This window comes from Amblyomma maculatum, chromosome 2 (assembly GCF_055883805.1).
Source record: "Amblyomma maculatum isolate TAMU_Amacu chromosome 2, ASM5588380v1, whole genome shotgun sequence".
Taxonomy (NCBI): domain Eukaryota; kingdom Metazoa; phylum Arthropoda; class Arachnida; order Ixodida; family Ixodidae; genus Amblyomma; species Amblyomma maculatum.
This window is the reverse complement of record NC_139345.1, coordinates 113,155,268-113,167,766: the sequence shown is the minus strand read 5'-3', so window position 1 is coordinate 113,167,766 and position 12,499 is coordinate 113,155,268. Positions and strand designations below refer to the sequence as shown.

The window sequence follows — 12,499 nt, the reverse complement described above, 5'->3', positions numbered from 1 at the left end:
AGAGTGTGCAAGAAATACAAAGATTATCTGAGTATGTAAAATGAAAATACTAGCATCATATGTGCAGCAATCTAGCAAAAGTGGAAGAAGTGAAGGAAGAGCGTGCTTCCAATTTTGCCTGTGGCATTTTCAACAAGTTTGCTCGAGTGAGAAGCGTAGTGTCAAAACCAGAGTCATGGAAAGACAGTGATTTTTACACATACAGGCATTTCCATCCAGCCTCGAAGAAAAGTAGTCAGAACAATCTTTATTGCATAAAACTCAGATGGCCAATAAGAAAATAGGCCATATATCTTGCAAACTTTATGCATACATTAGTACAAACAGGGCTACCCATATTTTCTCTTTATGAGCTAAGAAATAGCATAGTACGAAATAGCCACCACGTGCCTTCATGTGACCGCACCGGTCCACAGCTCAGGGCCTTGATCACTTCAGTCCTACTTGTCCCATGGGGTAATAGTGCGGTCATTCCACACAAATTCTCCCTTGGGTGAGTTGATGTTAGGAGGCAGCATCGCCAAATATGTTGGTGCATCAGCGCCTGTGGATTATTTTGCAAAAAGATACCACTAGCTCAAGTTTCACTACAACCACTAATATATACTTAATGACAATATACACTTTTTATCACATCTCATAGGAAAACATTACCTATCTTTTAATAAAATATTTCACAATGCTCAGCTCCACCAAGAATTTATTTCACAAATCCAGTATATATGTCATCTTAGACAGATCAACTATATAGAACAAAATACCATTTTGTTATAAAGATATTTGTTGTTTCTTACCATAGACATTTTAACAGTGGAGCCCCTTTCTTCCTTCAGTCTCTCTTATTGATCAATTAGTATTCTATACACAGCAAATTGTTTTGCAATACAAGGACACTGTTTTAGGTCAGTTTCTATTTTTTGTCACTCCACTGTTTAATGCAGTAGCACCATGAGGACCCATCCTTCTTTTGTGAATAGGGCAAGACTGGGTGTTCGTAAGTGTCAAATTTACTTTCAGAAGAGAAAGCAAAAACAAACTACACTGAACCCACAAATTCAACAGCACAGTGAGGAAATCAAGAAATAGAAATCATGCGCAAGTTATTCACCTTGGTCAGGAGTCAGAGGCCCCTTATGGCTTGACATATCCGTATCAACATAACCCGGATGCACCTGTGATTGAAATCTCAAGATGTCAGAAAAGCAAGTCGAAATGCTATTACAAGAAACTTCCTAGTTTACTCGTGTCGATCACATCAATTATGACACCATATGCTGTCAGCATATACTGTTCTGGAAGTAATTGGCTTGTAATGACAGAACTGTAGTGTCAGTGAATATATTCTACAGTACTTTCTTGCAGAGAAACTTGCATCTAGGAAGCATTACACATTGGAAAGTATAAAACAGTGCCTTCCATAGGTTTCTGCTGCATAGTCAAGCAATTATTTTACAGTTTCTCATATAAGTATCAATGCTATTCACATAAAATGTATTAACAGTATAAGACTGCAAACACAGCAACAAATACTGTTCCAGTGCAATGCTGGCATATTTGGCACAGTTTAATGTAACCTTGCACTACGTCAGTCATTCCTCTGCCACTCACTTCCCAAAATAACTAACTTTTTACAAAAAGCAACTCTGGTTGTTGTTGCCTCCCCACTCCAAAAGAAGTGCTTTAAATGGAGAGGTAATGCAAAAGACTTTTTACTCTGCAATATTTAAGAAAAAGATCCCTACATCACTCCTTAACCATTGATAGACTCGAACATTTGAAGTCTGAAATCAAAAGCAGAAAAGTTCAGAGCACCAATTAGTAAAAATTGGAGCATGTGTGCTCAGCACTGCACTGTCCCCCCAACTTTGATGCAAATTGCAGTTCCAGAAAACATGGACATAATCTTTAGACATTGCTTTAGCATACAAAGGTCAAAGCATGTTACAGTCTGTGCGAATATTAGAGCATGTTACAACAAGTGCACAAATGACAACAGAAGTGACGATATCTACTTACAGCATTCACAACCAGGTCCTCCCGAGGGTCTTCATTGAACTCGCGTTGCTGGATGAAGCTTAGCACGGTGACTCCTACCTTAGACACATTGTAAGCAGATTGCCCCCAGCCTTTTTCTTTATTCTTGCCTTCCTTGGCCGCCCTGTAAACATGAAATATGTAAGTAAATGTGCTTGAGTAAATAGGTAATATTTCACGCAGAAAAAAAAAAAAAAGTAATGGTAGAACAGGTCGGCCCTAACATGTTTTACAGGGGAATCCTATCATCATGAATACAAAAACAAACTACCAAAAAAATCGAGCAAACACTCACTGTACAAACTCCTCCATGAGGCTGCAGAGCTCTTCCAAAGTGATATTAGGGTTGCTGAGCTTCTTCTTCAGCTCTTCTCCAGGAATTCTCTGCAGCATGCCACACATACTGCTCACGTTGACCACCCTGTAGAAAGTAATGAATGAGTACACATATTACAAAGTTAAAGTGCACACTACTATGTAGTACACATGCCGCATTAAAGCTTGTGCTGTACGTAACACTGTCTCCCTTAAACAATTATTACACTGTTGGCTAGTGAAAATGGTATATGGCGTGTATATATGGCAGCAAAAGTTTCTATTTAGTGTCTTTGCTATGGCTAGGTATAACGTTGCCAATATGTTTATGACTGTCAATGTCCCCAGTTAATGCTGTGCTGCCCTGATGATACCAAAGTGGGAAAACAAAGCTCCGAAGATATAGGTGCAGTCAAAACTTTAGAGCTCGGGAAGTTTGATTCTAAGCCGCATAATGGTGCCTTTTCACCATTTCTAGATGTCCTTCTGAGCGGAGAGGGTAGGACAAAAAATCCTGAGCACACAAGATTTGGTACATTAGGAATGCATTACAATGCACACGTGCGCCTCAGAAGCAAACCTTGTGGGCTCTAAACTTTTGACAAAGGCAGCAGTGTGGCAAGTCGCAGGCGAGGAATGCCACTACTTCTACGTGCACACCATCGACGAATGAGTGCATGAACTACATGCTGCTGATTCTAGGACTGATATAAGCAAGAACTGTGTTTAGCAGCTAGTGTACTTTTACTAAAGACAGCCACCTGCAAATGTGCTAGCAGCCAACAGTATTAGGAGAACAAAGTAACACTGATGTTAACCAAGTTTTGCTTCTGGGATATGTGCGAGCATCAAATGTGCACTTAGCCTCTAATATTTTTGAACAAGTTTTTAACAGCAGCTGCAACAGGTGAAGGTTGGCCTTCTTAGTCACTCAGCTAAAACCAAACGGCAGCAAGGGTTGCCCTAAGGGTGTAATATAATGGATTCTGTTGGTGGCTGTAGTTCACCCTTTAATCATTCGGAACCGCCCGATAGAAAATCGGTCATATATGACCGCTGGTTTTCAAAGCGCTGCTAAAATCTAATTTCATGTGATATAATACCTAGCCACACTGAGGCAGGTATTATGACAAATGTAGTTTCGGTTTTACGTGCAGCTCACATTTCTTTTCCAATGCAAGCAACAACATAAAAGAAACAATTATTCATAGCAGAGTGGACTCAAATGTCAACATAAAAGGTGTCACGATCACGTGATTGCACTGCTTTTATCGCAGATTAATTTTTTTATGACAGCTATAGCGAAGAATCCAAACGCGAATTTGTAAGCTCAGAGTTCAGCTCAGATGATAAATCAGGCAAATATCAGCCTGGAACTTTAACAAGGGCCCAGCATGTTTTCAACTTTAGCTCGCTCTTAAGCAGTTACGTGTTTTCACCTTGCATACTCCGCTGCTTTATTTCTATTCTCTAGGATGCCAGCAACCTATGCTAGGGTTTCAGCAACAAGGAAAGTCGAGGCACGTGAGACGGCTCCTCCAGAACTTTACCGAGTGCGAGGCTCTTTCAGCCGCACCCAGTGGACTTTGAACACCTAGCTTTTAGAGCAGAGCTCCTTGAGCAAATTTTCCATTTTGACGACAAACTACATTACACTCCGCCACCCTCTATAAAATGTGCTACAAAACGCACCAGCCACATGCCACAAAAAAGTTTAGAAACCCCAAAACCAGAAGCTGCGTTATGGGGGAGATCGAGATGAAATCAAATATCTATTTAACAAAGTTGCTTTGACATTGGCACACCTCCACAATGGAGTCCACCATATTGCATAATTGTTCCTTGGTTATTCCGTTTCACTCCATTTTGTTAGCGCAGTAACTGCTGTGAGAGCCGAGTAATGACCACTGCTTCCAAACACCACAAATAAAACCTGCAGAGAGGCGCACTAAATTTTTACAACTAATAAACGAGGCAATGCAACATTTTTTCTATATGCTGAAATATCTCTCTAATTTATTTTGATATTGAAGCCTCCCTTTAATTTCTTCAGGGTTCTGTCAGCAAGTTCTCAGAGTAAGATTTTTTTTATGGCAAATAAGGCAAATAAAAGCTTTTAAATACCTGAAAGACCATATAAACAAACACATTCTACAGTACATTTTACAGCACAATCGTGCAATTATTTCACTTAATAAAATTTCGTTAAATACAATTTCGCCTGCCTTACTCCAAGGTCCTGAAAGACTTTACATCAAAGAAATGGCACTTTCATAGCCCATATCTTCAAAAACAAGAAAAGAAGCATAACCTTTTGCATTTTTTTTAAGTTTTCTAAATGCCATTTTTTAATTTTATACGCATCATTTTTCAACATTTTGTAAATTTCTTCCCCAAAACAACTTGGATTTGGAAGATGTTTTTCCATGTTATGTATCTATGACATGCAGCTATATACTTCATGTGTATAGAAGTGCATTTAAATACTGTATTTTTGCTATTCTAAGCGCCCCCCTAACTTCACAAAACATTTTGGAAGAAAAAAAAAAAAAAAAAAGACATTTGCATGCTAATCTCACTACCCATTTCTTGCAAGGAAGAATGCACAGACAAAGCTGCCAATGCACTTCCTAATTTGGTGATCGAGCAGGAGCCGTCAAATGTCTCGAGGTGGTGCGGCATCCTCGGTGCATGTCCATCTTCTTATGTTGCTAAGTTCTGACACTACATGACAGTTGGCAGCACAGAATGCCAAAAGCCGTTTGAAAGGGACCCCAATAACTATCAACGTGATGTCACATGGACCGGATATCAGTGGCCATTAAGAGAAGCACGGCAGGTCTCGCAAGCACCGCGGGCCTGCATTGCTTCATTTAGTGTCAGTTTTTGGCAGCCGTAACACAAGTCAGAATGAGTTTGAAGAGAGCTGCCACAGTTAGAACTGCAAGCGAACTGTAATTGAGTTTAAAGAAGGCATTTGCAAGTCTGTTTGCAAATAAAATGTTATTTCTAGTGTCGGGCTCACCAAGCTATCGCCACAAATACAGAAAAGGGGGGGGGGGGGGGGGGGCAGAGATTTTAAATTTTTCGAATCTAAGCACCTATGTTTTCGGCACCATGATCATGAATAACAGGGGCGCTTAAAATCAAGTAAATATGGTAGCTACATTTCAATATACTTTATGCCAAGGTTGGTTTGAAGTTGAAGAATAACTTTATAGCATATATAAAGTTTTTCAAGAATTTTCATGATTACCTGCTATTTTCACGGTCCCAAAGGAAGTGAGGTCAGTTATTACGCAAAATGTGAAAGAGAACTTTCTGTGGGCAAGCAACAAGTAGCTCTTCTGACAAAAACAAGCATACATAATTCTGTTAATGTGCTACTGGAAATGCAAGTATGCACTATGGCTATAAGCTTCAGGGATATTTCTAAACCCTAAAGCCAAAACCTGTGATGTTTCCCGTTTTGTAATTCCAGAATTTTTCAAGAAACTTGCTGAAAGAAGGAAAAGATTGCACTACCTTCTCAGTCAGTGATGCATGAAACATGAGAAGGGATAACGTACCTAGCATGTGGGCGTAGCAGTGGGAACAGTTCTTTGCAGACGTTGAGCGTGCTAAAAAAGTTTGTCTTCACAGTGACTTCTGCTTGCTCTCCAAATGGTGCAGTGGAGTCTTGCTGGAATCAAAGAAAGAGAAAATGAACTCTCAGAGAGTCTAATAAATAGATTCTGTCAGTGGCTCACTCTTAAGGCCAATCATCAACACCCTTAATTCATAGTTCAAGGCATGAAAAGACCCAAGACTGTTTATATGCTCTTTCTTGTTTGCATCTCCCGAAGCAACAAACAGGGTATTGTGAGTTCGATAAATAGTGACAACCTGCTGAAACATGAAATGTCAACGTGCTCAGGCTTGCATCTCATGAAGAAAAACTGATCTGAGGAGCATGACAATCCCAGTTGATTATGTGCTACAGATCACAGAAAGAATTTGCATAGAAGTGAAAGAAGCAATCTGAATGCTAAGAATTCGTAAGCAATTGAGCACACATTAATATGCAATTTTTTTTTCATGTGAATGTGTGAATGCACCTGTGCCTCAGTCAAAAGTTGCTGTAAATTTCGCTTGTATATGACAAATGTACAATGGTACAATACATAGCAGATCAGTGAAAGTTTCACATTTTAACTGTCTATTTTGAGCTCTGGACATGCAAGCAAGCAAATTTCTTTTTAACAACAAGAAAAATAAGGGACACATGCCTTGTACGCAATTCCAGCATTGTTCACAAGCACATCCAGGCCACCGTATGTGCTCTTGAGGAAGTCCCGGAATTTGCGAATGCTCTCAAGATCGTCAATGTCAAGCTGGTGAAACTTCGGTCGGAGAAGTTGCTTGTTGAGCTCCGACACAGCTGCATTGCCACGTTTCTCATCCCTAGCTGCTCAGCAAAAAGAAAAAATAAATAAAAAAAGGAGGACGCGGTTTCCTTTCCCAAGCGATTACAACAATGCATGGAAGAGCAAAAAGAAAAAAATTAACAAGAATACCAGCAATAGCTCAAAAGTTAGGCAATGTAAAATATTCACTACAGGTCCCAAACAGGAGAGGTGGTTCTCCTAGCATCATTTTTGTTACATTTCAAGCTTTCACTTTTGCACATCTGGCATTACTGTAAAATCATGCATAATGCAATGTAAAAATCTCCAGTGAATATTTTGCATTTGGCTCATTAATAATTTGAGGTCTAATTGAATGCAGAAATCCACGCACACCAGAGTGAAGAAAGCTTTGTTATGATGTAGTTAAAGTCTAGACGTATGTTTGTGGGACAAGTGCCAGCATGCAACTTAGACATTTGAATAATTCTGTCAAGACATCTCGAAAGCAACATAACAAAGTGACAAGCATTTACACACAAGTACAACATTATTTTCCAAAAATATATGCAAAAGCCCAATACCTATTAAGTTCACCACGCTGTGAGGCAAATGTGTAGTAACCAGGAGCACTTATAGACAGCCATAAATGTGCACACATTTTTTTTTTTTTTTGTTCTAATGAAATTAGTGAACTTTCACCCTCTCCAGCTACTCTCTATTACAGTGCTTTACATTAAATCATTAAATTAAACCACATGAGAATGCTTACTGTGCTCAAAATTAAATCTCTTCCTTTTGCCACTATTAAAATGCGGATAAGCTTGGAACCTTCTAACTAGTGTTAAGTGCCCTTACTGAACCACCACAAAGGGTTTTTTATGAGCTGTTTCTCATCGAGATCTAGCATGTCAAACTGAGTGCAGAGGCTTTGGTCATAAGGAGCATGAAGGCCCCTCTATTTGGAGTCTCTCTTCTTATCTAGCTGCCTTTTCGTACCATTTTCATAACTTCAACCAACTCAATGCGACGAAGAGTTTATTGAAATTGATGTGCAATACCGAAAGAGTGATAAAATAGCAACCAGACACAGATGCGCATATCTGACATCTAACTTATTTATAGCAAAGGACATATATTTGAATAATAATAATATTAATAATAATAATGATAATAGCAATAATAATAAAAAGCAATAGTGGCCTCATTAAATTTTTAGAAAGATTCCAGCTACAGACTGGAGTTATTCAATAAAATTATTGGGCAAAATGCAGAAAACATTACAGAACCCATTTACTTAGTTTGCAGAAAACATTACAGAACCCATTTACTTAGTACAGGTTGCCCCGCCGGGGTGGTGCAGTGGTAAGACGCCCGACTACTGTGCCGGAGTTCCCGGGATCGAATCCCGGCCTCGGCGGCTGCGTTTCGATGGAGGCGAAGCGAAGTGGCGTCCGTGTGCTGTGCGATGTCAGCGCACGTTAAAGATCCCCAGGTGGTCGAAATTACTCCGTAGCCCTCCACTACGGCTCCTCTTTCTCTCTCTCCACTTTCATTCCCACCTCCCTCCCTTCCCTTACGGCGTGGTTCGGGTGTCCACAGAGCAAGTGTGACAGTTACTGCGCCTTTCCCTTCCTGTGAACCAATTTAGTACAGGAAATCTCAAGTTGCACTATGCCGGCTACTCAAAGACGTCACTATTGTATGAGAATGCTTATACAGCAACTGTTCTATTTTGCTGCATAAGCCAGCAAAGCCAAAATCACGTTCAATGTGAGGCACTAACCTGTCAAGAACACATCTCCATCAAACTGTTGGCACAGGAACTTCACTATTGAAAGGCCAATGCCCTTGTTGCCCCCTGTAACCTGTGCATATGAAAAATACTGATTAATCAATTTCCTGTATGCTACACTGACTGATTTAATATGCTCATGAGTGTCACAACTTTCTGCAGAATGCATGCAATTTTAATGCTACCATTTCTCCTGGTTACCAAGAAGCTTTGCATATTTACACTTCCAGAACTGCTTCAGAACTAAAAGGCTGTGAAAGCATATGTTACATTATGGCAATGGCTTATGAACTCAATGCCCCGCCACGGTGGCGCAGCGGTTAAGATTCCTGACTACTGTGCCAGAGTGCCCGGGTTCGAACTTTACCACTGCCAGCTGCATTTCGATGAAGGTGAAACTGAGTCGCAATCCATGTGCTGTGCGACGTCAGTGCATGTTAAAGATCCCCAAATCGTCCAAACTACTCCCTAGCCTTCCATTGAGGCTCCTCTGTCTCTTTCTGCTTTCACTCCCTTGTTCCTCCCTTCCTTTACAGTGCAGTTCAGATGTCCACAGAATAAGTGTGACAGATATTGCACCTTTCTTTTTCTCTAAACAACCTATATATTTGACCTAAACAAATATAAAAGAATTTAAATTTACTTTTCATGAGATTTAGGATAAAAAATATATCTCTACTGCATAGTTTGAAAGACCAAGAAATATACTTCTAAACTAAGTAGTTAATAGGGAAAGTGAAATGAAATATCAAAAGGTTCAAGATACAAACACACACACCTTGAAAATGCTGTGTTACACTTTTTCAGCAAATAACATTGACAGAGTCTTTTAAAATACCAGTGTTGCAAGCATAACTGCTGAAATACCAATGGAACCCTAATCACTTTCCCAGCAGTTCTAATTTCAGAAAACTGTCATGTGTGTACGGCATCTGAACTTCAACACCGGAGTACACACTTCCCAGGAATTTGAATAGATAAGAAACAGAATCACGCAAACAGCTGTGATTACAGCAAGATCTAATATAGGGCCCACAAGTATTGCAATTTGATCGTATGTGATAGAATGACAAAGTTACCTGGACCAGTCAATCGAGGCTCCATGTTACAAACTATTAAGGATGAAGCCGGTTACAGCTCATAATTGTGCAGCGATACAATATGTATGGAACACTGCGCTGCAGACATGAGAGGCATATGCAGAAACCTGATCCAAATACTTTGTCCAAAACTAGACATAGCTTCCTGCTTTGATGAGTGAATTTTGAAGCTTGCTTTTGCAGTGCTGCTCGTGTTATCCCAGAAGATTATGTCTACCAGATTTGCACTAGCTCATGACAGAATATACTCTTTTAAGCCATTTTCAGTGTACCTGCAACACAGATGGTGAATCCATTGTGAGTCCAAGTATAAACTGCCCGCATGACTAATGTATTGCATGTAGGTACACAGAAGCAAATAAAAAAGAAATAAAAATAATGTTGCCCAGAGGTAGAAAGACAGTCAGAATTAGCTTCAGACAACAGATCCACGTACGAGACAATTAAAAGTAACGATAAACTAAAAAGCCTCTGGGCAAGTATTCCACTTTGCTGCATGTGTGTGTGTGTGTGTGTGTGTGTGTGTGTGTGTGTGTGTGTGTGTGTGTGTGTGTGTGTGTGTGTGTGTGTGTGTGTGTGTGTGTGTGTGCGCGCGCGCGTGCCATATTGCACAGCTGTATAAACTGATCCAGTCCATCTGCTGCTGTACAATCAAGATTTATGAGCATGAACACAGGAACACGTTGCAGGTGCCTTAGATCCTCAATTGTGGCTATATGCTGCAGGCGCATTTAGAAACAGATTTGAAAGGCAGGCACGTGCGTTCCTCAGCAGTTTCCAGAAGGAGGCACTGTACAAGAACGCTTTCCATCATGTTGCAAAAAGCAGCCGCAGCACATCACCGCAAGTAGTGGTCGAGGTTATCTACCACGTGACCCCGTGTTAACGCTCAGAAACCTCACGACTGTAGCCACAGTTAAAAGCAAGACCACGTCTGATGGCAACACCTGCGAAATTGGATCAATTTACATGATGGCATTTTTCATAAAAATGCATAGACTTCATTAGATATTCAGGAATAACTATAAAGGACCCTAAGCAATTTTTTTGTATTACAAGAGTTGTGGTCGGGCTAGTTTGTGATTGTCTATAGAGGCCATGGGAAAATGAGATAAACACACACACACAAAAAAAACGGACACATATAGTACAGGATGAGCGCACCATATGTTACATATATCGAAGGACACATGACAGAATACACTCGTCCTGTTCTATGTCCTTCTTATGTGTGACGTGTTTTTAGTGCATTTTCCGACGACTTCTGCAAACCCTTGTAGGTGCATGATACCAAACAGGCTTGCTCTTCATTTCTAATTAAAATGAGAGAAAAGAACAAATCAGATCCACGAGTTTTCATTCGACCACCAGGGCAGGTTAGCCGACTAATATCAACCACGCCCATAAATCGAACTATGAATGGGCGTGTCATACACGAGCGGAAGCGTATATTAGCGTTTGCCTGCGCTGCTCGCAGCATTGGCGCCAATAAGTATTTAACAGACGCACGCGCACAAGCACACGCATGCGGACGAGCAGCCCCTCCTACAAAGCAACGTGTTTTTCTTTTGCGCGGGTACGGAGCAACGGTCAGATAAGAAAGTTATGGTTGGAGAAATTTCAAGTTTCACTTCACTTGGCTGCAGGAATAGCACGATATAGCAGCAGAGCCCGAATTACGCTCCAATCATATCTCAAAAACTGTCACAAACCTGTCAATTAAATCGACACGTTAACCGCGCTGTTGTTGGCCGATTCTGACCGGCGGACCTGTTGATTAGGGGTTGGGGCTGATGACAGGTTTGTGATGTGATCGGAGCGTAATTCGGCCCCAGACATGTGACAATAAATACAGGAACAAATGAACATGAGGAATGACGCATTAAAGGTTGTAATTTGCTCAAGGCCCTTCCGAAAAGACGCGTCGTACTACATGCGATTAGGTGGGAAAGGCATGCCAAGCGCGCGCGATAAACAGATATAAAGTTTCAGCAATTCTGTCTCACCACAGCGACACGAGTTGATGACATGGTATAACTGTAACACCTTGCAGGTCTGCGACAAATAAGCAAGGATGATAAAATGAGGATGCGAAGCAGGTGTTTTCCAAACCGGGATACTGCTCGATGAACTAATACCTAACGCAATGAGCCACTAGCGAAGCCCGCGAACCGTGCTGCGAACAGGCGAACGTCACGTGACTACCAAACCGCATATCAGATGCCCCCACGGACCATGCCCCCGACAGTCCTAGTCATAGAGTTAATACATAGAGTTAATGTATTAACTCTATGGTCCTAGTAGTACTCCAGGAACCTGCCCAGCTCAAGAGTCGCCTCCGTAATGCATGCAGCGGTGGCGCTGTACGCAGTCGGAGCAGTCGGCAGGCGATGACGGCTGGGCTAGTTTCGTCGTTTTCAACTGTGCGCTTTGTGGCCCTCGTGCGCCTCCGTAATTTAGGCGAAGATGATTTCTTGCAGTTGAGACATCAGAAATGCATATTCTACCTCCCGAGAAACTGTTACAATCTGTTTTGTACGCGCGTGCGGACGCAGGCTTCCATTAGGCGGCTGTGGACATGTTCTGCGACACCAAGGCCAGATTGAAATGGTCTTGCATTTCCATACTACTTGCTGACAGAGACTGTACCTCATAGAAAACGCAAATCTCACAAATTACAATAGAACGAAGCCGACAGGTATTGCCACCAACGCCTGTACATTGTGATGACTTCATGCAAGGAGTTTTGCGGAACAAGCAAAAAATGGACGTTTACCTGAATGCCGGTGCAGATTTATATTGCTGCTATCAGTGAACTTCTATTCCAGAAGACAAAAACATAACATCGAAAATTGGTGGAACTTTATTTT

The 12,499-nt window shown here is 41.1% G+C and overlaps 1 protein-coding gene across 1 annotated transcript; it reads right to left on the bottom strand.

The window, feature by feature from the left end:
- Nucleotides 1-228: 228 nt before the first annotated feature.
- On the bottom strand, nucleotides 229-11,866 carry LOC146199590 (carbonyl reductase [NADPH] 1-like). The gene is made up of 8 exons (XM_084595105.1): nucleotides 11,636-11,866; nucleotides 8,521-8,602; nucleotides 6,614-6,796; nucleotides 5,919-6,027; nucleotides 2,330-2,455; nucleotides 2,017-2,158; nucleotides 1,109-1,172; nucleotides 229-544 (listed from the first exon to the last, which is right to left on the bottom strand). The coding sequence occupies exons 1-8, from the start codon at nucleotides 11,657-11,659 to the stop codon at nucleotides 441-443; spliced, it is 834 nt and encodes a 277-aa protein (XP_084451231.1). The 5' UTR covers nucleotides 11,660-11,866; the 3' UTR covers nucleotides 229-440.
- Nucleotides 11,867-12,499: the final 633 nt, after the last annotated feature.